This window comes from Hyperoodon ampullatus (genome assembly GCF_949752795.1).
Source record: "Hyperoodon ampullatus genome assembly, chromosome: 10".
Lineage (NCBI taxonomy): Eukaryota > Metazoa > Chordata > Mammalia > Artiodactyla > Ziphiidae > Hyperoodon > Hyperoodon ampullatus.
In genome coordinates this window covers 40,139,405-40,165,397 of record NC_136923.1, presented here as the reverse complement: position 1 = coordinate 40,165,397, position 25,993 = coordinate 40,139,405, and the positions used below count along the sequence as shown (strand labels likewise).

Below are 25,993 nucleotides of genomic sequence, written 5' to 3'. Positions count from 1 at the left end.
ATCCATGCAGAAAAAAATTACATGAGACCCCTACTTCATACTACCTTCATAATCAATTCCAGATTTGACATGTGAATATGAAAGGAAAGACAATACAGCTTTTAGAAGAGGACACAGAAGTTCTTCATGACTTTAAGCAAATATATATATATATATTTTTTTTTTTTTTTTTGGGGGGGTGGTTTGCGGGCCTCTCGCTGTTGTGGCCTCTCCCGTTACGGAGCACAAGCTCTGGACGCGCAGGCTCAGCGGCCATGGCTCACGGGCCTAGCTGCTCCACAGCATGTGGGATCTTCCTGGACCGGGGCACGAACCCGTGTCCCCTGCATCGGCAGGCAGACTCTCAACCACCACGCCACCAGGGAAGCCCACAAATATATATATTTTAAAATAGGATACAAAATGTACTAACCATAAAAGAAAATACTGAAAAATTGGATTACATTACAATTAAGAACTTCCTTTCATCAAAAGATGTTTAAGAATGGGAGAAGATACGGTAAGACATACAACCCAAGGACTCATATCCTGAATACATACTACAAACCAACAGAAGATAGACAACCCAGTCTATGAATATGCAAGAGATGTGAACAGGTGCTTCACAAGAGAAGATCCAAATAGCCAGTAAACTAATGAAAAGGTGCTCAACCTCTTTAGTCGTCAGGGAATCGCAAGTGTAAAAGTAAATACTACTACACTGCACCAGAATGACTAAAATGAAAATGACTGACAATACCAGGTTTGGGGAAAGATATAGAGCAGTTGGAACTCAGGCACCAGTGGAGGAGAGTACACTGGTACAACTACTTTGGGAAGCTATTTGGCAGTTTCTGCCTGTGACCCTGCAATTCCACTCTTGAGGATATACCTCCCGGTGCAAGGCATATGAGCAACAAGAAGATATGCACAACAGTGCTCCTGACAGCACGATTCGTAATAGACAAAAATTGGAAACTGAAATTTATCCACAGTCGTTAACTGTGAATAAATGAGGGTGTAACCCACACGACACTGGGAATGAACAAACTGCAACCACATACTATGACATAGACAAACCTCAAAAACTTGGTGAGTGAAGAAGCCAGTGTCTATGATTCTATTTATATAAAGTTCAAAAACAGGCAAAATTTATCAGTAATTACCTCTAGGGAAGAGGTCTGGGGAGAAGGAAGGAGTTGGTGATTGAGAGGGGTACACAGTGGGCTTTGGGAACTAGTGACACTGGGTGGTGACTACATTAGCATCTTCTGTCATAATTCATTAAGCTGTACTCTTTGCATACTGTAGTTTTCATAGTATGTTATTCTTCCATTAAATAAGAGAAAAAAAGAAAAGGTTATCCTCACATACTTGGAGCCTCAGTCTGTATCTTTTGGGGACTGAGCAGGCAGGTGGTCTTCACCCAACCCCTTACCCTGGAGTTGCCTTATGCACGTGTAGCATGTTGTACTCAGTCATGTCCCACAGAAGTGGTGCCACACCTTCAGGGACCCACTTCTAGCCCAGAGGTTGGCCCAAACACCCAGCCCTCACTGCCCCTCAAAATTTGAGTTTTCCGGCCTCCCTGGTGGCGCAGTGGTTGAGAGTCCACCTGCCGATGCAGGGGATACGGGTTCGTGCCCCGGTCCGGGAGGATCCCATATGCCGCGGAGCAGCTGGGCCCGTGAGCCATGGCCGCTGAGCCTGCGCATCCGGAGCCTGTGCTCCGCAACGGGAGAGGCCACAACAGTGAGAGGCCCGCATACCGCAAAAAAAAAAAAAAAAAAAAAAAAAAAATTTGAGTTTTCCTCAGCCCCACTGTCGGAAGCCATCCTGGAGCCATTGCACCATGACAAAGTCATGAGCAACGGAAGGCATACCGCACTTTTAAAAAATAAAAAAGGGGGAGATGTCGGAAGCCATCCTGGAGCCATTGCACCATGACAAAGTCATGAGCAACGGAAGGCGAAACTGCAAAGCAGCGCCGTGCCAGGAAGGTGGACTACAGCTCCGTTGTTACGTTTTATGATAATAAATTTACATACAGGCGCAATTTTGGGGGGATGTTGCTCCACGTGAAAGAAAAATTCCTCTAGGACTCCCCCTCCTGAAACTACCACAGAATGCGAAGTACCCACTAAAGCCCCGGGGAAATAGGTAAAGAATTAAGACCCTGGAACTAAGGGGATGTTTTTATGAAAAACACCCTCTAGTATGGAGTTATGGCCATGGGCCGGAGTTCCTGATGACGACATAGGAAATTTATGGTTCTATTATAAAGGAAGATTAATTATAGAAAAACAAATGACTAGAGCAGAATTCGTTGCCAGGATAGGGAGAAAACACTGTCTCAGCTGAAGCAAACAACGAGAAAGAGCATGCAGGTACATTGTAAATATTTTCATGGAACCATTGTAAAAGGTTGCTCATGCAAGAAGAAAAATAGGAACAAGTAGCTCCAACTTTTACAGTTGATATAATCATATAATTGCTTGACTTGGTTACTAAGAAACAACCTGTGATTAATGGGAACTTGGGGAAATATTTTAATAGGACATCTAGAAACTAGGGGATATTTGTTTTAAAAAATCTTTATAGAATATTTTGAGGTTTGATTGTGCTAAGATTGTTTGGCCACGTACCTGGTAATGTAATCAACTACAATATATAAACCTGTGATTGTAACAAAAAAAAAAGAATGAAGAAGAGAATCAAGAATAAAGACATGAGAGAAAGAAACATGCAATGCTGAAGTAATAGAATTATTTCCTTCGCCGACGCTATCCATCCCTCGGGTATCCCTGGACTCGCTGGAGCTGGACTCCGGCACCCCACCCTATCACTCCCCTTTCTTTGAGTGCCTTAGTTCTCCCTCTCTTTGCCCTTTCCCCTGCCTAACCACATCCACGTCTACCATCCTTCCAAACAGTCAGAGGTATTCTCTCAGACAGTTCCTTCCCTGAGGAATTCTCTGGCTAGTCATTGTCCTTGGTAGTTTTAATTCTGTGCGGTGAGACACCATCAAGGTGTTTATTGACGGTCCTGGAGTCCTGGCCCCTCTGAGTGTCTCCTTACAAACACATGCAAGGGCCCCTTGGACAATTACGCAGAAGTGGGCAGGGGCTCTGATCTTCCAGCCACGGGGCTGCACTTTGTTTCTCACGGGGGCCAGCACTAGGAATGATGGCACAGCACTGCCCTGCTTTTCCCACGAGGTCAGTGTGTGCAGCCTAACAGCAAACAGAACAAGGCACAGAGGCTATCGAATGTTCCTGCCTCAGCTTCCCGAGGACCTGTGCCTATCACTGAGTTACTCGCTCTCAGGAGGAGAACCATGGTTCTCTGCCTTCAGCACTCCAATGAGAAAGGAGCTGTACCTGGAAGTCAGCATTGTTGATTCCGTCTGTGGAAGGGAGGCAGAGGCCTCCAGGATGAAGTGACCAGGTTGTACCACACACAGCTTTCCTGCAGACAACTGTGTCAGCTCCTCCTCAGGTCCAGGTGAGCCTGTGCACTTAAACTTCTGGAAGAGTCAACAGGTCAGGAAGGACATCTCCCTGCTGGCCTCCTCTGCTTTGCTCCCATGGACCTGTTTCCCTGGGACCCCACCCCTAGACTGGCTTTGCTGGGCTTCTTGCTGTATTGCGTTCTGCTGGGAGAGTAACAGCCCTCTGCCTTCAGCACCCCATTAAGAAAGGAAAAGTCGTGGCGAGAAGTTACAGTATCAGTGATTCTCGATGTGTGGAATCTGATGAAACTCGTCTTGGGTAACAAACTGAAGGGAACTGATGGAAACCACTGCTGCCTGGTGTCTGCCTACAGGTTCTGACTCTCTTCCCCAAGTTATGGTGACAGGCTTCGTTAACTGCGGAGCCCACGAGGAAAAAGTTTTTTGTCCAGCGTTGGCCTCTGATTCCCCTCAAACAGTGCACAACTAACCCCACACTCGTTGAGATATTCTTTTTGTCCTACTGTAATTACCAAATCTCCGCTAAGGCTGCAAAATGAGGGAACCTCGCTGGATCCAGGGGAAGGCAAATAAGGAAGGGAAACAGCTGGGCAGGCCTAGGAGTTCAGGGAGGCCAGGGCTTGGATAGGAGATGCTTCATTTGAGAACAGGTGTAAAGGATATAGGGTTTCAACAGGGGAGACAGACACAGCATTCAAGGCAAAGAAAGATTAAGTGAAGCCTGGAGGGGCAGTCACCTGCAAATGGACCATGGGGCTCTCAGTGGCTGTGGCCGTGGCCCAGGAGAAGTGGGAACCCAGGGAAGAGAGGCTGGAACAGGGCTCAAGGGACCTCAATGGAGAGGCCTGTCAGGGACCATCACCTCCTCAGGCTGGAGAGGACAGGTCCTGAGGCCCCAGCGCCCCTGACCATCCTCTCCCACCACCACTCAGGATCATACAGGAAGCCTGTTTCCAGATGCCTGTGATTTATTTCCAAGCTGAGCTGCAGCACATAGGAAAATACACATGGCTTTTCGGTCTACGTTTTTACAGAGAAAATATATTCTGTCATTGGCTTTATCAGTGCCATCACCTCATTCTGTGAGGCTCCAGGGTGGATGGCCTGTCTCTAAGACTCTGCTTTCAAAGAAGCAGCTTGGCCAAGACCTCTGGGGTTGGAATGAGGGGCAGAGACCCCCACGGGGTGGCAGCTGGGGGGACAGAGCACATGAGCAGCACTCACTGCGAAGCTAAGGCAAAGAACGGAGCTGGCGGAAGGTGCCTCCTCTCACCCCAGGGACACAGCTTGCTGAAGCCCAGGACACAGACCAGGTGGGCGCAAGGGATGAGGGCTCTGGCCCAGCCTGGAGCAGCAGCAGGACTCTGAGTGTGCATGTGTGTGGCGTGGGGAGGCATGCTGAATAGGCAGCCCAGCGGGAGATGGAGGGGCTTCAGTTCACACTCCCCCTGCCCCAGCATAGCTCCCAGCGCGTGGTCCCTAATCCTGCGCTTGGCCCCTCTCGTTAGCTCTATTTCAGGTGGGGGCCCCTGCTTAGGTCCCTTCCACCAACACCTCCCCTCACACTGTCAGTGCAAAACATTCTTAGGGCCAAGCCTCCGAGTCCCCTGCACCCTACCCAAGGCTGCAGGGAAGGGAGGAAAAGAAGGTGCTAGCTGGGGGCCTCGCCCAGCACCGGGAATTCCTTGCACATCTCTTGGACAATCATGCGGTCCATCTGGCACTGGGGCGAGGCTTCCTCCTCGGTTAGGATGCGTCGCAGTGTGGCCTGCAGGTCGGGGAGCCGGTGGCGGTGCTGTAGGTAGGGTGTGGAGCGGACCACAGCGTGCATCAGGGAGAGGTACTCCATGCGAAGCTGTGGGGAGACCAGGCAAGCTCAGGGACCCCAGGGAGGCACTGAGACTGCCACCAGACAGGGACAGGCCACTACTGCCTCCTGGCAGCCACACGGACCCCAGGGCTGTAGACCGCCTCACACCACTGAAGATCAGGGTTGCATTCCCAGCACCCAGAGTGGACATGGCACAGAACTGGTCTTTGACAGTCGTTGAATAAGTGAATAAATAAATCATCTGAGACACACACAGTCCCAGAACGCGGCCGGCCCAGGGAAGTCCTGCCTCAGAGAGGTGGCGAGGGGAAGCAGCGAGCCCCCATCCCTCCTGTAATGCTGGACCCCTGTGGGGCTGCTGTCTGTCTGTTGGTGGCCCTCTGCTTCTCACTCTATCCTCTCACCCTGGAAGATATCATTCACACCCACAGCTTCAAATAGTGACCCCCACTCAAACCTCTTGCAGAGACTCTCCGGTGAGCTGCAGATGAGAAAATCCAACTGCCCACTTGTCACCTCCTGCTTATCTCAGAGAGAACTCAGACTCACATAACAACCATCAAACTCGTGATCTTCCCCATCTTCCCAAAGCTGCAGGCTTTCTCGTGTTCTTTATTTTAATAAAGAGCACTGTTGTCCATTCAAGTGCTCAAGCCAAAACTGCACGTGTCCCCTCCGGTTCCTTTTTCCCCACACCCTGAATCCAATCCGTCCCAGTAAGACCCGGCCGTCTTACCTTCTACGTGTGCCCTGAATCCATCTCCAACACCCCCCGCCAACCCACCCTCCCAGCACCTCCGGCCTTAATGGCTCCAAGAACCACTCCAATCTGACACCCCAGCTGCTCCTTATCCTCACTGAGACCCTGATCCATTGACCTGGCACCAGCACTTTTTCCTCCATTTGCCCCCCTCACCAGCCCTCATTTCTCTCTTTACCTCTGATTAGAGGAGTCAATACTCAAACCTTCTTTAGGCAGCATCACCCTGCTAACTCCCAACCCTGGTCAGACCAAAAAGCACCTGCCAATCAAATCCTAGAAGCTAAGCAGCAGACAATTACAGAGCCTTGCACAGGCTTGAACAGCATTCCCCACCACAAACCTCACTGCCTGGCACCCCTGCCACTTTCCTCTGCCACGTTCACTGCTCCTGAAAGGACCACTGCCCACCTTCTCTCCATTTTCCAAACCTAAACTGCCTTATCAGTTGGCTTTGTGCTTCATGAAGAAAACAAGCAAACTTTCAGAAACGCCTGGTCTTCCCCCAGCACCTACACCTCACCTGTCCCCAGTGAATGAACTGTCCTGGTTCCTGCCAGAGGCCATCCTTCCACGGAGGCCTGGACCCTCCCCCGCTGCCTGACCTACCTGACACCCACGGTGGCTGACTCTCCCGACACATCAGCCGTTTCTCCACGATTGGCTTGCTGGATCATTCCCTCTGACTCAGACATGCACCAGCATCTCCCACCTTTTTTTTTTTTTTTCCCCACCTTTAAAAGACTTTCCCTGACCCCATGTCTCCCTCCAGTGATCCCCCACCTTTTTCTGCTCCCCTTCACTTAAAAACACACGAAAGTTGTCTCCATTCACTGCTCCCACCTTCCCCCTTTCCACTCCCCTCCAACTTCAAATCCTCTCTTCAACTTCCCACTCGGACTCTCTTCCCTCCACTCCATGGACGCTGCTTGTGAATCACGCCTCATCTCCATGTGGCGAATCCCGTGGCTCATGAGTCTCAGGCCTCATCTCACTCGGGCTCCTAACTGTGGAGACGGCTCATCCCCCTCCTCCTCCATACACGTGGCTTTGGGCTCCTGCTCTCTTGGTTTTCCTCCTGGGTGTCTCCCTACGTGCCCCGACTGTGCCCTGGGCTGAGGCCTGCGCTTCCCTCTGTCCCATCCATCCCACACCCTAGGTGACCGCACTGTCACAGGCTTCCCAGCACATCTATGCACAGCCAACTCCAAAGTGTCTCTTTCCAGTCCCAACTCACACCCCAGGTCCTCTGTACCTGGATGTCCAACAGGTATCCTTCAGTCTTGACACATCAAAACACAACTCTATTCAAAAGTTCTTCCCCACCCGAGCAATCGGCACTTCATCCACCTTGTTGCTCCAGACCAATCCAGCAGCAAGCCCTGCCAACCCACCAACACACCCCGGCCTGACCTCCTCTCCCACCCTATCCGTGCCACGTGGACGGCTGCAGCGGCCTCCTCACCGGCCTCCCGCTTCTGCTGTGCTTTCACAGTCTCCGTTTCATTCAGGATGGTAATCGGATCACTTCCCCTGCCCCCGAGAAGAGGTGACAACCTCCCGCCGCAGCCTCCAAGGCTTTGTGTAAACTCTACTTTCTCCTCCTCACCTCCCACCACTCCCTCTACTCCTGCTTTCTTCAGACAGCCCACCCCCGATCACCTCATGGTGGGTTCCCTTGGGTCTTGGCACACCTGTCATGGTTGACCGGCCTCCCACACTTACCCGGCTCCAGCAGTGCCCCTCGCCCTAGTCTCCATTCAGCGTCAGGTCCCCCCCTTTTGTTAGTTTCTACACAGCTGCCATCCCCAGGCACCTTATCTCCAGGCGACAGGTCCGCGATGTGCCGCACGGTGATGTCGATGAGCGCCATCATATCTGTGTGGTAGAAGATGGCAGCTGTGGCGGGGCTGGCGAACACGTCCTGCAGGAACTTGAGGATGGAGTGTGGCGGCTGAGGTTCATGCTTAAAGATGCGCACGGGGTCATCTAGAAGGCAGGAGGAAGAGGGGGTCAGGGCAGTCCTCGAGGGGGCCCAGAGTCACCCCAGCGAGTTACAGGGGTCATGGAGTCACAGGACATCGAAGGGGCCCCACACAGATTCCTGGGCCCTCACCCCCTCTGTTCAGGAGCAACAGTAGCTTCTCGGAGAAGATCTTGACATTGGCGTGTTTGCTCAGGGCGGCCATGATGAAGTTCTGGTCAGGGGCTGAGGAAGGACACGGGGGTAGACAACAGCACAGGTGCTAAGCCTGGAGAGCCCCCCTCCTCCCCTCTATGGTGAGTCAGCCACCCCCGTCAGGCCCTGCCCCCACCTGGCAGGTGCAAATTGAGAGCCAGAAGTAGATTCATGCAGAGATCTGGCAGTTGCTCGGTGGTGTCCAAGGGCAGCCCGTCCTCAACGATGCTCAGCAGGAACTGGGCGAAGGGTGTGCCCAGGTGCTCTGGGAGAGGAGCACGTGGAAGTCTGCAGGCCCCCCGTCACACACACCCCCACCGCCCAGCCTCCCTGGGTTTCTGTGAGCCCTGGAGACATTCAGTCAGACTACGGTCAGTGGGTGCCCAGCGCCTTGGGCCATGGGCCCCACCTCCAGTGGGCTGTGGGCTCCCTGTGGTCCGCTGGTCAGTGACCTGCCTTCTTACCATAGTGTGCATAGGGCACTGCCTCCCCCATGGAGAAGACCATGGCCAGAATGAGGGCGGAGTAACAGAGTTTCTGATGGTCTGCGGGGGAACAAAGCAGGCGGTCAGAGCCCCCCCAGATGGCGGGAACCTCCCCAGCTGGCAGGAAGCTGCCCCTCACTCACCCTGTGTGTCCGTCTGCATGTCCCGCGCCAGCTCCACAGGCAGCACAGATGACACCAGTGTGGAGATGATGGCTGCGTCCAGGCTGCACATGGCGCCGAAGCACTTAAGGAGCAGCAGCCGCAGTGACACCCGGTGCTCCTGGCAGGGGATCCTGTGTGCTCAGTGCCCAGAACCCCCACCTCTACCCAGGTTCCTCTGTGCCCCTTCCCCTCTGTTTCCCACACACCATTTGGTAATAGGCCACCAAGGCCAGGACAGACTCGAACTCATTCCTCTTGCACATTTTCTTGCAAACTTCAGGGTCTGCATCCGTCTGTGGGGAGGACAAAGTGTGATGGAGTCACTCAGTGTGAGGTGGCCACATGTGAGTGAGCTGAGGACGAGTAGGGGAGACTCCCGAGCACTGGGGAGAGATGGGGCAGGGGTGGGGGACACCTGGGGGCCCCCAGCCCGCACCAGAATGTGCAGCAGCTCCTCCAGGTAGCAGCGGATGACACCCTCATCCTCATACAGGGCCCAGCTGCGCTGCTGGGCGTCATCCTTCCGCCGGGCCAGGTCGGCAAAGATCACCTCCAGCCGCTGCTGGTCGTGGCAGACCTGCCCTGAGGGCAGAGCAGTGCTCAGGTCCTGGAGGAAGAGGTCTGGCTCAGCACACTTGCCCCTCACCATCTCCAGGAGGCCCACAAGGCCTGGAGTTCAACCTAGACCCTGAGGTCATGGCATGAGCTCCAGGCCAGTGTCAGGCAGGGGGCCCCAGCCTCACCTACCAGAGCTGCCTGGAGCCAGCGTCGTCCCAGGAAGGGTGAGGGGACCAGCCCCCGGTTCTCTTCCTTCCTCCCCGCTGCTCCCATCAAGCTCCCACAAAAGATCTGCTCCCACAGCCCATCCCCCAACATCGAGGCCGCCAAGGGCACTGACCCAGTTCTATACCCCCTCCCCAAGTAATTCCACTGCCCCCAAGTCTTAACAACTGTCTGGGACAGGATTCTGCATGAGACACATCTGTGGGGTGTTTTCCAACAACTTGCCTCCTGCCCCAGACCTGGATAAACATCCTCCATGAGGAAGGCCACCAACTTCTCACCGCCTGAATGTGACTGAGACTCCACCCCCTGATTCTACACAAAGTGGGACAGGCCTGTCATCTACCCACCTCCCGTGTTCCTCTTGATCCAGTGTCCTAGCACAGGCAAGCCCACTGACTCACTGCTCCCCACACCCCAAACCAGAGCTGCAGGAGCCATGGAGCCCTAAGGACAGACCTCTGGCCCATCTGGCCCCCACCGTGTAGACTGGGCTCATGCCCCCCAATCCTGCTCCCTGACCAGTGCCCCAACCTTGGCAAAGGATCCCACCCGCCCATGATGCACACACACCTCATTCACATCTCATTCAGCACTCAGGCCTCCATCATAGCTCTCGAAGCACCCACTGCTCTCCACTGCCAAGGCCAGCATGGCACTGCCCTCTCTCATGCCTTATGTCCATTCCTTCCCTGCAGCCTGAGAGAACTCCTGGCCACCCACGGCTGTCTCATCAGTCACCTGCCCCAGGTCTCACCTCCAACCACACCACTTGCTCCCTCCCTCACTCCCTGTGTTCCAACCATGCTGGCCTTGTTCCACTTCTTCCTGTGAGCCAAGCTCGGTCCTGCTTCATGGCCCTCGTCCAGCCTGAGCCTCTGCCTGGAATACTCTTCCTCCCTTTCTCCTTCAGGGATCAGCCCAAATGTCCCCAGCACCCAGCACAAGGAAGCCAAGAGCTAGAGCTCAACAAAGACCTGTCAGATAAAGGCTGGACACAGTGTGAGGGTGGGGAAGGGGCAGGGGCTGTAGGGTGGCCCCAGAATGGGGAGGCCCCTGGCCCTGTTGCCCACCCTCACCTTGCCCTCTACCAGTGAGAGGAGGACCTGCTCCATGATAGGTGAGCTGGCCGGCACGGAGGCCTGGATGTGACCCACCACGACGCCAATGGCCACTCGGCACAGCTCGTGGCTCAGGCCGGTGTTCCTCCGCACGAGCTCCATCAGCTCTGCCCCGATGGTCCTGGGCACAGCAGTCTCAGCCAGCGCCTTCTCTTCTGTGGTTCCCAGGCTCAGCGCACCCAGGGCTTCCAGCTCATCAGGGGCTGGGGCTGTATCAACTGCTACCTCCTCTGTAGGGGGCTCCGAGTTTAGCACCTTGGAGGGAGGGGGCTGAGCTTGGGACACAGTGGTATGCGTGCCTCGGCGGGGCACAGGTGGGGGCGTGGGTGAGCAGCTGGGGCCTGGCTCCGATGAGCTGGAGCCGGTATAGAGTGTGTCAAGGGAGGTGCTGCTGACAGAGGAGCCGCTGGACACAGAACTGCCCCCAGAGGGCGTGGTGTTGCGGCCGCCTGTGGGCAGAGAGGGGATGCTGTGCTAGGGCAGCCCCCTGGGGGCCCCAACCCCTCCAAGCCCAGAGCCCCCGCCCCCTAGTACAGGGCCTAGTTCCTATGTCAGACCCTCCCACCAAGCCCAGAACCCCCAATTGCCCCGACATGTGCCCTGTCTTCCCTGCAAGCCTGGAGCCCCCAGTTCCCTGACATAGGCAGAGTAACCATTCCGAGCACAAGGTGCCCCACCCAGTCCCCCAACCCCGCCTTCTCACCACTCCCCGAGGCCACTAGGGCCTCGCGGTCTCGGCGCTTCACGGGTGGGGGTGGCGTGGCAGGTGCTGCCCGGCGAGGCTGTGGTGGGATCTGGGAGGACAGAAGTGGGATCTGAGGGTACGACCTGGCTAGCGCCCTGAGCTTGGCATGGGCAGGACTATGGTTCCGGGTGGCATCGCTGACCCCAGTGGACCCCTGGCGCCTCTGGACAAAGCCTTAAGCTCCACCCACCTCCCTTCCCCAGGATGTTCTCACCATGTACCTGGTAGAGGCCTCCATCTGCCCCAAGATACTCAGAACTGGGCAGGCTGTGCTGCCGCTCGAACCCAGCTCTACACACCCCATTGGGCTGCCTGGCAGCAGCAGCATCCAGGTGGTGGTCACTGGTGGACGGGGTCATAGCTGCAGGGTTGGGGGCTGAGGGGCCTCTGCGGGACAGGGTCTCTTTCCGGTGGTGGATCAGCTTCCTGAGGGAGGGACAGGGAGGTTATTGGGGGAGTTACCTTACGACTCCCGAAGTCCTCACATGCTCCTCGTGGGATGCGGCCCACCCTAGCCCAGGCTCCCCAACCTCCCACCACCCTCATGCTCCACCCCACTCTGCACTACCAACACTGCTCTCTGGCGTCCCCAGTACTCACTGAAGGACCCCACCCCATGGTGCTTACTGGGCGGTTCTCCCGCCCCACTCACTGGAGGATCCCGCGCTGCTCCAGGCTGTACTTGCCACCATCCCGCATGGCTGCATTGTGCACAGCCTCAATGGCCCTGTCAACGGCTTGGAGGACATCCTGCTCCAGGCCCTGTGGGGGCAGGGGTGGGCAGTTAGGCCTGGGGGCCAAGTGAGCCAGAGCCAGCCCAGGATGGAGCCAGGGGCAGACAAAGGACCACTACAGCTAAAGCCTGTAATGCCAGATGTGAACACAGCAAGCTGAACTAGAATATGAAATGGGCTTCTCAAACTGCGTCACTCAGGGAGCTGGGCCACGGGGAGGGCCCATGCTGCTGCTTTATATATTGGGGCCCCGCTCAGGATTTTACCTCAAGTGAGGCTCTCAGCTAAGATGTCGCCGAAAACCTGGGGTCTAGAGCAATAACACAGCCCACGGACCCTCAGTTTGAGGCCAGGAGTACACACTTAGTCTATCCCCAGGCTTGGCTCAGATCCCAGGCTGAGATGCCAAGCAGGGAGACTCTAGTGTCTGAAGTCTTAACAAATCACTCTGGATCTTGCTGATCCTTCACAAAACCAAGGTCACACTCCAGAATGGCCCTGTCCTCAGAGAGCCTTCTGCAGGCCCTGGTAGCTGAGGACAGGCCAAAGGGATCTCCTCTCTCCACCCCTGCTGCCAGCCCCCATCCCCTCAAGCTGTTCCAGGAATCCTCCAGACCTGCACCGGGAAGCAGCAGGCAAAAGACAGACATGAGCGCAGGACCTGGCCCCTGCCCCAGATTCTGTATTGCCATCCGCAGCAACTCAGAGGTCCAATCTACCCAGCCTGGCTGGCATGGGGTACAGAGTAGGGGGTGGCAGCTGTGGGACCAGCCACTCCCACCCTTCGCTGCCCCGGGCACACATGGTCCATCAGGCATAGGAGCCTCAGAACTAAGGTGACATCACACCAGAGTGGGTTTGAGAAGCTTCTCTGATGGGGACACACAGATGGACTCAGAGGTCAACAAAGCCCTCCAGGTAGCACAGGGCGTGTCAGAGTGCAGGAGACAGCAGACAGAAAGGGGGACAGAGAGAGAAAGACAGATGATACACAGAAAGCAAGAAAGATGGAGAGAGGGAGGGAGGGAGGGAGAGGGAGAGGGAGAGAGAGAGAAGCAGAGGGAGACAACGCAGAAAGAAATTGAGATTTGGAGACAGAGAAGGGAAGAGAGTCGGAGGAAGAAACACACAAGCGGAGAGTCAGAATGACACCGAGACACAGAGAGAGCCACGGAGACGAAGGCAGAGGGAGATATGCAGCAAGAAACCAACAGATAGACAAGATGGTAGCCTCTCTGCCCTCCCCAAACACCCAGCCCCAGTGGCCCAGGCAGGGGAGGGGCCTCTTGGGCCCTCGGGGAAGAGGCAGGACTTTCCTCAGAGGCCTCCAACAAGCTCCCAGCTCCAGAGAGGCTGGGTCTGACGTGCTCACCCTGGACGCAGCAGCCCTGGTGTCCAGGGCTCTCACTCTTACCCAGACACTCCTAGATGCCTTGAGGCCAAGGGTTTAGGGACCAGGGACCATCCCCTCTGGTAAGACCAGATGACATCTCCAAATTTATCCTGTTATTTCTGTCCTGAACTGGGCTGGGACAGGATGTTTCCTAAAGGCTATGGACTAGGATGGGGCGGGGGTGTCTGGCACAGGGCAGACCTGGAGGCTCCAGGCCCTCCTTCCCCCTGTGATCAGAATAGACCAGCTGGAGACAACACATCCCAGCCCCCATACCAGGACTATTCTTGGGGAAACAGGAACTGGGGCCGCAGACTCCACTGGAAGGAAATGGGGCCAAAGCCAGACCAGGGGACGCCACGGGGAGGTCTCACTTCCTTGCAATGGGAGCAGCCCCCACCCCAGGCTGGGGGCCAAGGAGGGATGGAGCTCCCTCATCTTCAGAGAAAGGAAGTCTGAAAAGTCAGGGCCTGAGGCTTGTGAAAGAGGTTAGGGAGAGTAGTGCCAGGGAGTGTCGGCAGGGCCTGGGATCCCTGGTTCAAAGTGAACTGACGAAGGTGTCTTAGGAAAGGCTTAGGGGGTGACTGAGTACAGGAGAGTTAAAGATACTGAGGTCTCAGGGCTTGGGGGGTCATTTAGGGGAGGGGGGTGTCCATGGCTCTCAGGTCCAAATGGGGGAGGGGGTGTAAAGGCATGGAAGATGGTGGGGGAACAGGCAGTGTCCAGGGTTGCCCGGGTCTCAGTGGTGGAAGCTGAGGAAAAGGAGGCAAAAGTGTGGGATCCTGGTGATCCAGGGAAGGGGCCAATTAATTCTGGGGTCTCAATGATCTGGGGAACTGCTCAGAATTTGGTGTGCTGGAATCTCAGGACTGACTCTTGAATTCTATTCGGATGGGGGTTCAGATGTTGGGGCCAAATGGCTCTGGGATCCCGAGGAGGCTCAGTCCCAGAGTTGGGCTTTTGGTAGATCTGAATCCTCAGAGTTGGCTGTCAAGGCCCTGGTCTTGGGTGGGGGCGCGGGCTCTTAGGGTCCCAGTCCTCCTGGGACCTCACGGTCAGGTTCTCAAACTCCTTATCTGCTGGAGGTCCCGGCGGGCCTGGGGTGCCGGGGTCTGTCCTGCGAGCCTATGTTGGAGCTCAGTCTAGGGGCGGATGAGGCCGGGCCGGGGAGGGGCACACTCACCTGCAGGCGGCGCAGGTAGGCGGGTGGCACGTAGCCCGTCTCGCCACTGCGCGCCCGCGCCGCCAGCCACCAGTGCGCGCTGCTGCGCTCCAGAACCAGGAAGGTCTCGCCCGCGGCGAACGCCAGCGCGTTGGGCTCCGCCGAGCGGAACGCGTACAGCGCGCGGTACATGAGGGTGAGCCGGGCCGGAGCAGGAGAGACGGCAGGGTCTGCGGAACCAGGACGCCAGGCCGGGAGCGCCTCACCGCGCTCGCCCTGCCCCGTGACACACGGCGCGTGCGCGCGCGCGCGCCGCAGCCCCGCCCCGGGATGTGTCGGCTCCTGCGCAGAAGCGCGGCGCCCCCTAGTGTCCACAGGTTGCGCGGCCCGGCGCAGCCCCCGAGAATCCGCTGCCCTTTCCGCCCCTTCCGTGGACTTCGGCGTCTCCAAGCTCCCGACTCCCGGCCCCAGCACCCTCCCTAGAGCCCCAGACCCAGCTTTCCCGCCCGGCCCTCCACTCCCTTTACCCGCCCAAGCCCTGGTGCTGCGGCCCACCCTACTTCCCGAAGGAGCGCTCCGCCCGCAGCCCAAAGACAGAGCCTCTGTCCTGTGCTGACAGTCCCATGCGTCCTTGCCACCCCAGGGGAGTGGGACCTGACCTACTAACATACGGACAGCGAACCCGTGAGGGTAGTCCCGTTGTTGGATCTTGAGACACTTGGAGGCGCCCGCGGGGCCCGGGTCTGCTCGGTGTCTCTAGGCCTCCTGACCCCTCTTACTGCCCCAGTGGTGGGCAACGGGGAGCAAGAGTGAGCGGGGAACGGTAAAAACAAAAACCACGGGGGGCCATTTCTCTGTCCAAAGTCCTCCCATCCTTGCTCCCCACCCCACCTCCTCTCTTCGGCCACTAGCTTCTCTCGTCCTCTGTAACATGGGTCTTTGCATAGTTTCCTCTGCCTGGGACACACTTCCCTTCCTCACAGTGTAAGGTCCGCAGGCTCCCGCCCCTATCAATCGCTATCACATCACTCTGTTCTGTTGTCTTTGGGGACTTACAACTCCAGGTTATCTTATTTCTCATGCTTCCTTCTGAGAGCAGACAGAAGGGCTGGTGGAGGATGGGGAGTGGGGCATCATGTGGCCTTAAGAGCTTGTTTGGCCCGGCCCTGACCTGGTGAGGTCTTTGAAGTCCTAGGAGGGAAGGGGGAAAACCAGGGGAGATATCCTAAGGGTCCTGGGGACCTCCCATTCCTGTCCAGGGGCTGGTCCAGCCACATTCCCCTCTGGAAGCCTGGGCCCAGGGAGCAGGGGCTGTAGGCACAACCAGGCCAGCGTATGCAGTTGGCCTGTTTTTGGATGTAGTGGATACAGGCATAGTGGACCTTGGAGAGGAGGTGCTAGGAGGTTCAGGCAAGGCAAGGGGTGGGGCTGCTAAAACTGGACATCCAGACCCTACCTTCTTGGCACTGGTTCTGTGTCCTTCTCCCTGGTGTCTGGGTCTGCAGTTCAAGACCTCCTGCCACACCTCTCCCTGAAACCCTCCTAGCACAGAGCAGAAGTAGCTCTCTTAGGGGCTGCCGTGGCTGGAGCCACATGAAGGATGACACTGGCGTGGTTGCAGTGGGGTCCAGGGCTGGGTAGGAGTGGTGACAGGTACTCTGGCCAAGAGGACCACACTGCCCAGAACAACCCCTCCCATCAAGCCACCCACCTTCTGGACTTCCTAAGACCTTGACCACAGAGCCAATGGCTGCCAACAGACCAAAGCCTGGTCTGGTAGCCACCTGAGGCCCCAGTATTGACTCCAGGATGTCTGACATCACAATGTCCAGCCAATTAGCTGCTGCCAGTGGCACAGGAGCTAGACCCAAGGTTTGGCACACCTGCTGTCCAACTTTGGCTTAAGCTACATGAGGGTAGGGAAAGACCTGTATCAAGAGTCAAGTGCAGTTCTCTGCATAAGGGGTGCTGGGACAGACCAGCACAGATCCCAGAGGGACCCATTTACGGTTATGTGTGTGGGTGCTCGGTTAAGGGACTGAGGACTAAGCCAAGACGCTATGGTGACTTTAGGGTCCATGGGATGGGGTCACTGGAAGAAATACATTGCTGGGCCAGGGTGGAGGTCATGGCATATGTGATGTTTCTGAGGTTTGGGAGGGGGGCTGCCTGCCTATCCCTGGGCAAGAACGACAGCAGCACTGTGTACAATTAACAAAAAGATTTGTATTAGAACATTTACACTCAGGGAAGAAAGAGGTATCTGCATCATCAAATGTGGAATGTTGAAGAGAGAGTTAAAATAAATAAAGACTCCAAGAGCGGTTGGGGCTGGCTCAGGCTGGGACTCACAGAGGCCTCTGCGCATCAGCTCCAGGCTGCAGGGGCTACCGCCTGGCCATACTGGCCTCCTCCCCGACGCAGCACAGCTGTGCCTGGGACACAGAGAGTCTCTCAGGTACTGCTGCAGCCAGCAAGCTCACTCCCCACTTTCCTCACTTATCTCTGTGACAATGTCTATCAGGCTCTGGAGCCCAAAGATATAGCCAGCATCCTGGCCCTCATGTACCACACTGTCCTCACCATACAGCCTGCAAGTGGTGTGTGCGAAATCGATCATGCGCACGTCCACTGAGCTGGTGCCGATGGGCTTGTAGGCATAGGCACCAGCCGACTCGTCGGCTGACTCCTCTGACAGGTCCTCCAAGTCCTCAGCATCTGAGTCCAGGGCCACTTCAGGCCGCTCCTTGCCATCATAAATGACCAGCAGGGAGCTTGAGTAGAAGCGGTAGGATTCTTGTCGCTCCAACACGGACTTGAGTTCAGTCAGCTTCCTAAGCACAGGGCCCAGGAGCTCACGGCGCAGGTACCGCCCGTTGTGGAAAAACTGGAAAAGTGCCTCCTTGAAGCCCTGCACGGACAGCTTCCGTCCGTGGTACTTGTTCATGAACATGAGCTGCCCACTGCCTGCCTGGTATACCTGTGGGAGGGAGACCAGCAGGTGAGGTGCTGACAGCCATCTCAGGGCCTAGACCCTGGGGAGTGGCAGCGATATGACAGCTCTGGATCAGATCCTTTAACTTGTTAAGTACACCAGTCACAAGGGACACCGTCCTTGCCAATCAACACCCACTCAGGATACAGCCCTCTGACCTGGGTTCCATCACCAGCCCCCTGCTCAGTGTATGTGTTGGTGGAGAGGGCCGAACTTTCTTGCCTTTCTCCCCTTCCTGTCCACAGCCTCTGGACTCAGTCAACCAGGCCAGCCCCAGAGACGATTACCCATGCATGCATGCTTCCTTTTCTAACCAGAAAGTGACAGGTTCATTCAAATCTGGAATCTTTTGAGAAAACGGGACTATGCCACGGTGGGAGAATGGCAGCTCCTGGATGCCCCAGCCAGCCCACGCCATGCACCTGCACTCCTCTCACCTGCATGCCACACACGCGCACACCAATGACTGCAGACGTGCTCTGCTGGCATTTGCGGATCTGGTTGGCTGCCTTCTCCTCTGAAGCATCGTCACCATGCTGGCGCGTACCCATCTTGAGGTCCAGGACACAAGGCACCTCATAACGGGAAGTCAGGTTCTCCAGTAAGATAAATTCTGAGTGGTTAAGGACAATGCCCCTCTAATGAAAAGGTGCTGCTCCATGAGGCCTTGGCATTCCCAGGGTACAAGGCCTGCACACAGTGCCCCAGAGGTCCTGCTATATCTTCCATGCAGGCAGTTCAGGCTAGAAGGCTGAAAGGCACCTTCGATTCTTGTCAGGGAACTGGCCTGAGAACAGCCTGGGAGACACACACATCATTCCCTGAACTCAGCAAGATGTGGGACCACGGTCCAAAAACATACTGTCCTAGGGACTTCCCCAGTGGTCCAGTGGCTAAGACTCTGCACTCCCAATGCAGGGGGCCCAGGTTCGATCCCCGGTCAGGGAACTAGATCCCACATGCCGCAACTAAGAGTTCGCACGCCACAACTAAAAAGATCCCACATGCTGCAACTAAAAGATCCCGCATGCTGCAGTGAAGATCCAGTGTGCTGCAACTAAGACCCAAAGCATCCATAAATAAATAAATAATTTTTTTTAAAAAAGTGATACAAATAGCAAAACAAAACAAAACTAGAAACATACTGTCCTAAATTACAAACAGAACATCAAGTAAATTCAGTAAATCCTAGTCTTAAATATGAACTAGAAATATCAGTATGAACTTATGAAAAGTTTTCTCTTTAAAATAAATATGTATTTCCCAGACGTGGGCACTGAAAAGATCTAGAAACAATGACCGGATGTATGAGCTCCCCTAGTGCCCAGACCAGTGCTCCTAGAGCAGGGACCAGTGAACCATGACCCCCTGCTCACTCACTGCTGTATAACCTGTAAGCTAGGAATGAATGGTTCTTACATTTTTTTTTTTGGCTGTGTTGGGTCTTCGTTGCTGCTCGCAGGCTTTCTCGTGAGCGGGGTGAGCGGGGGCTACTCTTTGTTGCGGCACGTGGGCTTCTCATTGCAGTGGCTTCTCTTGTTGCGGAGCACAGGCTCTAGGCGCACGGGCTTTAGTCGTTGTGGCACGAGGGCTCAGTAGTTGTGCCTCATAGGCTCTAGACCACAGGCTCAGTAGTTGTGGTGCACGGGCTTAGTTGCTCCGTGCTATGTGGCATCTTCCCGGACCAGGGCTCGAACCCGTGCCCCCTGCATTGGCAGGCAGATTCTTAACCACTGTGCCATCAGGGAGCTCCATTGGTTCATATACATATATATATATATATATATATATATATGTATTTTTTTTTGGTGCGGTACGCGGGCCTCTCACTGTTGTGGCCTCTCCCGTTGCACAGCACAGGCTCCGGACGCACAGGCTCAGCAGCCATGGCTCATGGGCCTAGCCGCTCCTAGTCGCTCCACAGCATGTGGGATCTTCCCGGACTGGGGCACGAACCCATGTCCCCTGCATCGGCAGGCGGACTCTCAACCACTGCGCCACCAGGGAAGCCCTTATATATATTTTTATTCATTCATTCATTCATTCATTTACTTATTTATTTATTTATGGCTGTGTTGGGTCTTTGTTGCTGTGTGCAGGCTTTCTCTAGTTGTGGCTAGTGGGGGCTACTTTTCGTTGTGGTACACCAGCTTCTCACTGCAGTGGCTTCTCTTGTTGTGGAGCACAGGCTCTAGGTGCGTGGGCTTTGGTAGTTACGGCACGCAGGCTCAGCAGTTGCGGCTTGTGGGCTCTAGAGCGCAGGCTCAGTAGTTGTAGCGTATGGACTTAGTTGCTCCGTGGCATGTGGGACCTTCCTGGACCAGGGCTCGAACTCGTGTCCCCTCCATTGGCAGGCGGATTCTTAACCACTGCACCACCAGGGAAGCCCTATTCTTATATTTCTAAGAGGTCAAAAACTGTATGGGGTGGGACAGGGAGAGTGGGAGGGAGGCGCAAGAGAGAGGAGATACGGGGATAGATGTATAGCTGATTCACTTTGTTATAAAGCAGAAACTAACACCATTGTAAAGCAATTATACTCCAATAAAGATGTTAAAAAAAATCATAGTAAAAATAAGAATTTAAAAAAAACTGTATGTAATACTTTATGACACATGAAAATTGAATGAAATTCAAATCTCAGTGACCATAAATAGAGTTTTATTGGAATACAGCCACATTCATTCATTTACATTATCATCTATGGCTGCTTTCAGGGTACAAATGGCAGAGTTGTGATGCAGTCAGTGTATGGTCTGCAAAGCCTAAAATATTCACTGGCCGTTCACTGAAAAAGTTTGCAACCCCTGGCGTAGAAGAATGACTGAATTCACATCTGGAGTATGAAATATACACGAGCCTGTACCAGTTCTTCACACAGAAAAGAAAGACAGCCATCAGAGACTACTGTGATTGTGTCAAAATGACTCAGGAGCCTATTTTGAAAGGCTCCCACTCGCCAAGCATGGGACAATTTGAGCATCAGTAAAGATAACTGCAATGGACTAAAACACGTCAAATATGTTTAAATTCATGGCTTCATAACAATGCTGAAAACCTCACTGGTCACCTTTGGAGGGTGTTAAGAAACCATCTCATTATTCTAAATCTAGTAAACAAAGGAAAATAAACTCTTAACCTGCCTTTCCTATATGAACTATACCTCAGGATAAGCATATAGTTGATGAGGAAGAGTTTCTCTTTACAGAAGGATTCCAGCTAATGAATGAAAAAGGAATGACAAAATTAGAAAATCACCTAATGAAAAAATGGCTCTAAGGCAACGGCAATACAAAAGAGAAAGGCAACAAAACACTGTGCTTCCCGATGGACAGCTACAATACCATCTGAGGGATTCTTGCCCCCACCCCCCCAAAACTGAACCTGAATCTGATCAAGCTTGTAGATAAAATTATCAACTCAATGGAAACAGAGGGGAAAGAGTAACGTGTAAAAGACACCACAGGATGTAATCAGTAAAATACAGATGGTGGGAAACTCTAGAAGACCCAGTTTCTTTGACAAGAAATTTCCAAGAAGAAAAAACCAGAAAGGGTACTTTAAAAGACTTAAACATTTCAACCAAATGCTATGTGTGAACCTCATTTGGATCCCCATTCAAGCAAATCATCAACAAAAATATTTATGAGACAATTAGGAAAATGGGGTCACAAATTAGATACTTGATAGTAAGGAATTAGTGTCCACTTTTCAAGGAGTAATAATGGTATTAATGTTTTAAAATACCTTTATCTTTCAGAGATACATGCTGAGGTGTATACAGATGAAATGAAATATCTGACACTTGCTTCAGAGTGTGTTCAGCTGGGGGCTGCTGGGTGTATAGAGACAGTCATGACAGCAGACTGACATGACTGGGTTAACCAACTGCTGAACCTCGGCGACTGGTACTTCGAGGTTCAATGCATTATTATATCTGGTACATCCAAGTTCCCTGACTCCAAAAAGAAGAAAGGACCCTGTGTTTTCTTCATGTGCTAACCTGGTGAACCAGACTGAAAGGTCAGTCCTACTGCACCGCAGACTCTGGCAGTTAAGCACTATTTGGGGACTTCTGTAGAAGTCTGAAAACACGAACCAGGTCCTTGCACTCCAGGCTAAAGCCCCTCGGGTGCAGGTTGGTCCCTCCATGAGGTGCCCCTGACCCCCAGGAACCCATCAGACTCCCTCCCCAGCACCTGCACTCCCAGACCAGCCTTCGGCCCCAAGGGAAGTAATATCTGCCCACAGTTACCACGTAGAGTGTCCTAGGACAACCATGACTAAAAAAAAATCCAATCTCTCTCTCCAAGCTCATAGGGTCTCCTCTCACTTGCCCTCCCTTCCCCCCAAGGCAGAGATGCCCTATGAACAAAGGATACTGTACTGGTTCCGATGTTTTGCATTCTCCTTCATTCTCTGTAACTGTTGCTGGTGACACTTCATGCTCCAAGGGTTGTAGTGTTTAAGCTGGGAACTGACATTCCCCTTTTTCTCTACACTGTAGTACAATACTTCAGATTTCTTCAGCCACTCAAATTCTTCTTCTAACTTATGGCTATAAAGAGACAAGGAGCCAATAAATCATAATGTCTTATCAAAACTCAGGGGCAAAAAGGCATGAAGGAACTTTCTGGAGTGATAGGAAGTTTCATACCTTGATGTGGTGGTTGTTTTAGTGTACACATTAAACACTTCATTTACCGTAGTATGTTATACCTCGACAGTTGATTGATTGATTGATTTAGAAATTTTAATCTTTATTTATTTATTTTCTTTTTTTTTTATGTTTTAGGCTGCGCAGCATGCAGAATCTTAGTTCCCCAAACAGGGATCAAACCCGTGCCCTGTGCATTGGGAGTGCAGAGTCTTAACCATTGAACCTCCAGAGAAGTCCCAAGACAGCTGATTTAAAAAAAAAAGGTGTGGGGGGGTGTCAGCTCGCTGTGTTTCTACAGTTGTTTTTCTACAGTAAGGAAAACCTTCGATGACAGAACAACCTCTGCTTCCAGCCCGCACCCTGTAAGGCAGCCTTCACTGCCCTCTTCTTCTAGGCAGTACACCCCCTGGCTTCTGGTACATCCAGGTTCCCTGACTCAGAATGCTGGAGACTGAAATTCCATGAGAATAAGTCAACCTACTTAGCTACGTTTTTAACATATATATAATTTATCTTTTCACAAGCTCTGCCAAGGTGTGGCACTTGGAGCGTTCTGCCTATGGGGATCCCCAAGATTTGGGGATGCCCAACTGACCATTCTGTCTCCCACTATCAGTGAACAACCTGAGGTGATGGGATGGCTTCTGTCTGGGTCACTGCTACATCCCCAGGATGCCACATAGGGCCTGGCACAGGGCAGATGCAGGAGTGAGTGACTGAAACTTTTTTTTACAGCTGCCACTACAGTTGTTTTACCCGAAATGGCATGATATAACTCAGAGTCAATTAAAGCTGGTCACACCATGTGGGAACTGACCACTGAGTGACGAGGTACCTACTAATAAGTCCATAGTGTGAGTCCTTAGCCCTAGGGGACTGGGCTGTAACTGAGATCCCTCCTCTCCCACGAAGTTCAGTCTCCTCTCAGTCTATACCCACCTCTTCATCTTCTCCTCCTTCCGGTGCTGACGCACCCAGTCCTTAGGGATCTTTTCCGTTTCTAGGACGTGATGTTTTTTGTTCGTCCACCTTAGCAGCTTACTTTTTGGTTCACAGTCTGAGTTATCTACACTGTCCATAGTTCCGTGGTCCCCTTTTAATGGATATGCTATTAAACACAAGTTCCTGTCTTCATCTTCTTCAAAGCGCACAGATACCACACCTGGAAGAAGGGTGAGGAACAGAGAGGACTTTTAATTCCACAGGAAGATGTGTTACAAATAACATGATTGTAACATTTATTGTTTTCTTACCCTGTTCCTTAGTCTCTATGTTGCCAGAGGCCCCAAACTCATCTGCAAACCTAACAAATATCAAAACATCTAGAAAAGATGACACCATACAAGACAAGCAATTAAGGAGCAAACATGGCCGAGAGTCTTCCTCTCTGATGCACTCAACAAGGCAAGAGCCAAAGAATTACAAGACACATTTTTCCATCATTGAAAATGTTTATTAATTTTTGTGTAATTCTTCTAATCCTAAGAGAGACGTAAAAACATTTGCTCTTTATATCTTGTGGGAATTCTTAAGGCCCTAAACAGAAACTCCAACAGCCTTGAGGCTTGCTTTAAAGCAGAGCCTGAACAGAGATCTGCCTGAGGGGTAAGAAGCATCCAACGGTAAGGGAAGACTGGGCAAGCAAAACAAAATAAAGGAGCAAACGAAACAAACCACACAGCACAAAAGACACCCTAGCAAAGGCTTCTTGCAGCGCCCCCCCACTGGGCACCCCAAGCCTTTTGCCCTTCTTGAATATATTGCTTTATTGGTCTTTGCAGTCTCATGTCACAAAAGAACAAAATGAACACAAGGCAAATAGGGCTGGGCTGGGAGCACAGACGCGCAGTGGCCTTGAAAGCAGCTCTCCCCGAGTCTCTAGAACCTGTCATGTGTAATTAGACAGTCTTTGAGGAGGGGGCTGTCAGGTGGGAGTGTTTCAGCAGGTGCCGACGAGTGCCTTACAGCGAGTGCCTTACAGCCGACTGGCTGAACACCTTTCCTCCCAGGCCTCTGTGGCCTGGGATCACTCAATTTGCTCAGTCCTTGCTGCAGGGGAATGCGTGCTCAGAGAGACGACACTTCTGAGGTGGTACCTGGCTCTGGGCGCAGAGGAGCCGGGGTGGGGAATTCAGGGGACCACATTTTCCTGTGGCCATGGGAAAAGAACCAGGGAAAAAATGGGGGCAGGGGCAGCCAGCTAACAAGGGGCCTTTGGCTTTGTCCTGGAAAAAACAACAGAGAAGGACCAAGTGAGGGCCCCCAACTCCCCCACCCCGACCGCAACACACATGCATATTCAGAGTACAAAGAGAGACGCCCAGTACATTCTGTCTTCAAAGAGCATGTTTCAACAGTTCCAGAAGAACCCAAGTTGTTCAAGAGTCTTTTGGATAACCAGGCAATGCAACTTTAAAATTAATTTCCTTAATGGATTCTTCCTGATTTACAAAGGATCTCCGCCCTCCCCAGGAAAGACCACACCATGCTGTCGGCTGCTGATTCCCCCCCACCCCCACCAAAATGCATTATAAAAAGGAAGAAAGAGTCACCACATGTGAATCAAAGGGTTGCCATAATACAGCCATTTCGGGGACATTCCGTAATAGCAAAGGGCTTCAGCTAATCAGCACAAGCCTCCCACTCCTGCATTCCATCTGACTCAACTCTGCTCCCAGCCTACCTAATCAACACGGCTTCTGGTTTCCTGGAGGACAAAAAGCAGGCGGCAAGTATTCTGGGTAAAATCCTCCCAAAGTCTTCCCCGGATGTCTCCTCATGGGGGACTATGGGTTACCGAGATAAAAAGACACCTGAACATAAAACACAACTACACTTCCACCAAAAATAAACTCAAAACAAACCCACAAAACAAAACAGAATTGAGCAATCTTACCGGGACTTGAAAACTGAGGGTGTGAGGTGCTGGGCGGAGGGCCAAGAGGAGAAGGAGGAGGGAAAACACAGAGTGAGTGGGAGGGGTGAGGGCTCCGGGGATGGCTGCCTGGGCTTTCCTTGGCCGCGACGCCTTGCATGTCCTTGCCAGGCGCTGGCGACCCCTACAGCAGCTGGGTGCTCACCTTTGTACTGGGGAGTGAATTTGCGCATCTCCGCAGGGAGGGTCTCGTAGAACTGGTGCTCCCTTGGGACCAGAGGCTTGCACAGGGTCGTCTCGTTGAAGCGGAGCACGCACGAGTGCCCCCCGACCTGGTGGACAAAGGGCTCCAGCAGGATGCCCTTGGCGCGGGGCTCCACGTCCATAGCCCTGAAGGCTGGGCTCATCCTCCAGGTGCAGGCAGCAGGGAGAAGGGGGAGGCAGCGGGGTGCAGCGGCCAGCGCGTCCTCTGTCGTCTGTCCGTGCGTCCGTCTGTCTGGCCTCAGCTCCTCGGTTGTGTGGGCCAGGACGCTCTGCCGGAAGCAAAGAGTGACAACGGAGTTGGAAAAGGCCAGGAACCGCCTTAGAGGCGCTAGCCCTCCTCTTCCAGCAGAAAGACAAAACAGCCTGAGCTCCCGCGGGGTCCCGCCCACGC

At 53.4% G+C, this 25,993-nt stretch overlaps 2 protein-coding genes across 5 annotated transcripts; both read right to left on the bottom strand.

The window, feature by feature from the left end:
* Window positions 1-5,102: 5,102 nt before the first annotated feature.
* NCKIPSD (NCK interacting protein with SH3 domain) lies at window positions 5,103-15,000 on the bottom strand (the record flags this gene model as incomplete). Of its 2 annotated transcripts, none has more annotated exons than XM_079712857.1 (13): window positions 5,103-5,306; window positions 7,859-8,031; window positions 8,159-8,251; window positions 8,358-8,486; window positions 8,686-8,766; window positions 8,850-8,988; window positions 9,077-9,163; window positions 9,307-9,477; window positions 10,733-11,223; window positions 11,478-11,589; window positions 11,741-11,945; window positions 12,172-12,281; window positions 14,830-15,000. In XM_079712857.1, 13 exons carry the CDS (start codon window positions 14,998-15,000, stop codon window positions 5,103-5,105), a joined length of 2,166 nt encoding a protein of 721 aa, XP_079568983.1. The 2 variants fall into 2 exon arrangements, with proteins under 2 accessions (XP_079568983.1, XP_079568984.1); XM_079712858.1 differs by having other exon boundaries at window positions 11,478-11,568.
* A 2,014-nt stretch (window positions 15,001-17,014) lies between these two features.
* Window positions 17,015-25,760, bottom strand: IP6K2 (inositol hexakisphosphate kinase 2; the record flags this gene model as incomplete). Of its 3 annotated transcripts, XM_079713521.1 has the most annotated exons (6): window positions 17,015-17,788; window positions 18,241-18,416; window positions 22,186-22,361; window positions 23,403-23,625; window positions 23,717-23,785; window positions 25,544-25,745. In XM_079713521.1, 6 exons carry the CDS (start codon window positions 25,743-25,745, stop codon window positions 17,288-17,290), a joined length of 1,347 nt encoding a protein of 448 aa, XP_079569647.1. In that variant the 3' UTR covers window positions 17,015-17,287. The 3 variants fall into 3 exon arrangements, with proteins under 3 accessions (XP_079569647.1, XP_079569646.1, XP_079569648.1); XM_079713520.1 differs by lacking the exon at window positions 23,717-23,785 and having other exon boundaries at window positions 25,544-25,760; XM_079713522.1 differs by lacking the exon at window positions 23,717-23,785 and having other exon boundaries at window positions 23,403-23,556.
* Between the last annotated feature and the right edge of the window lie 233 nt (window positions 25,761-25,993).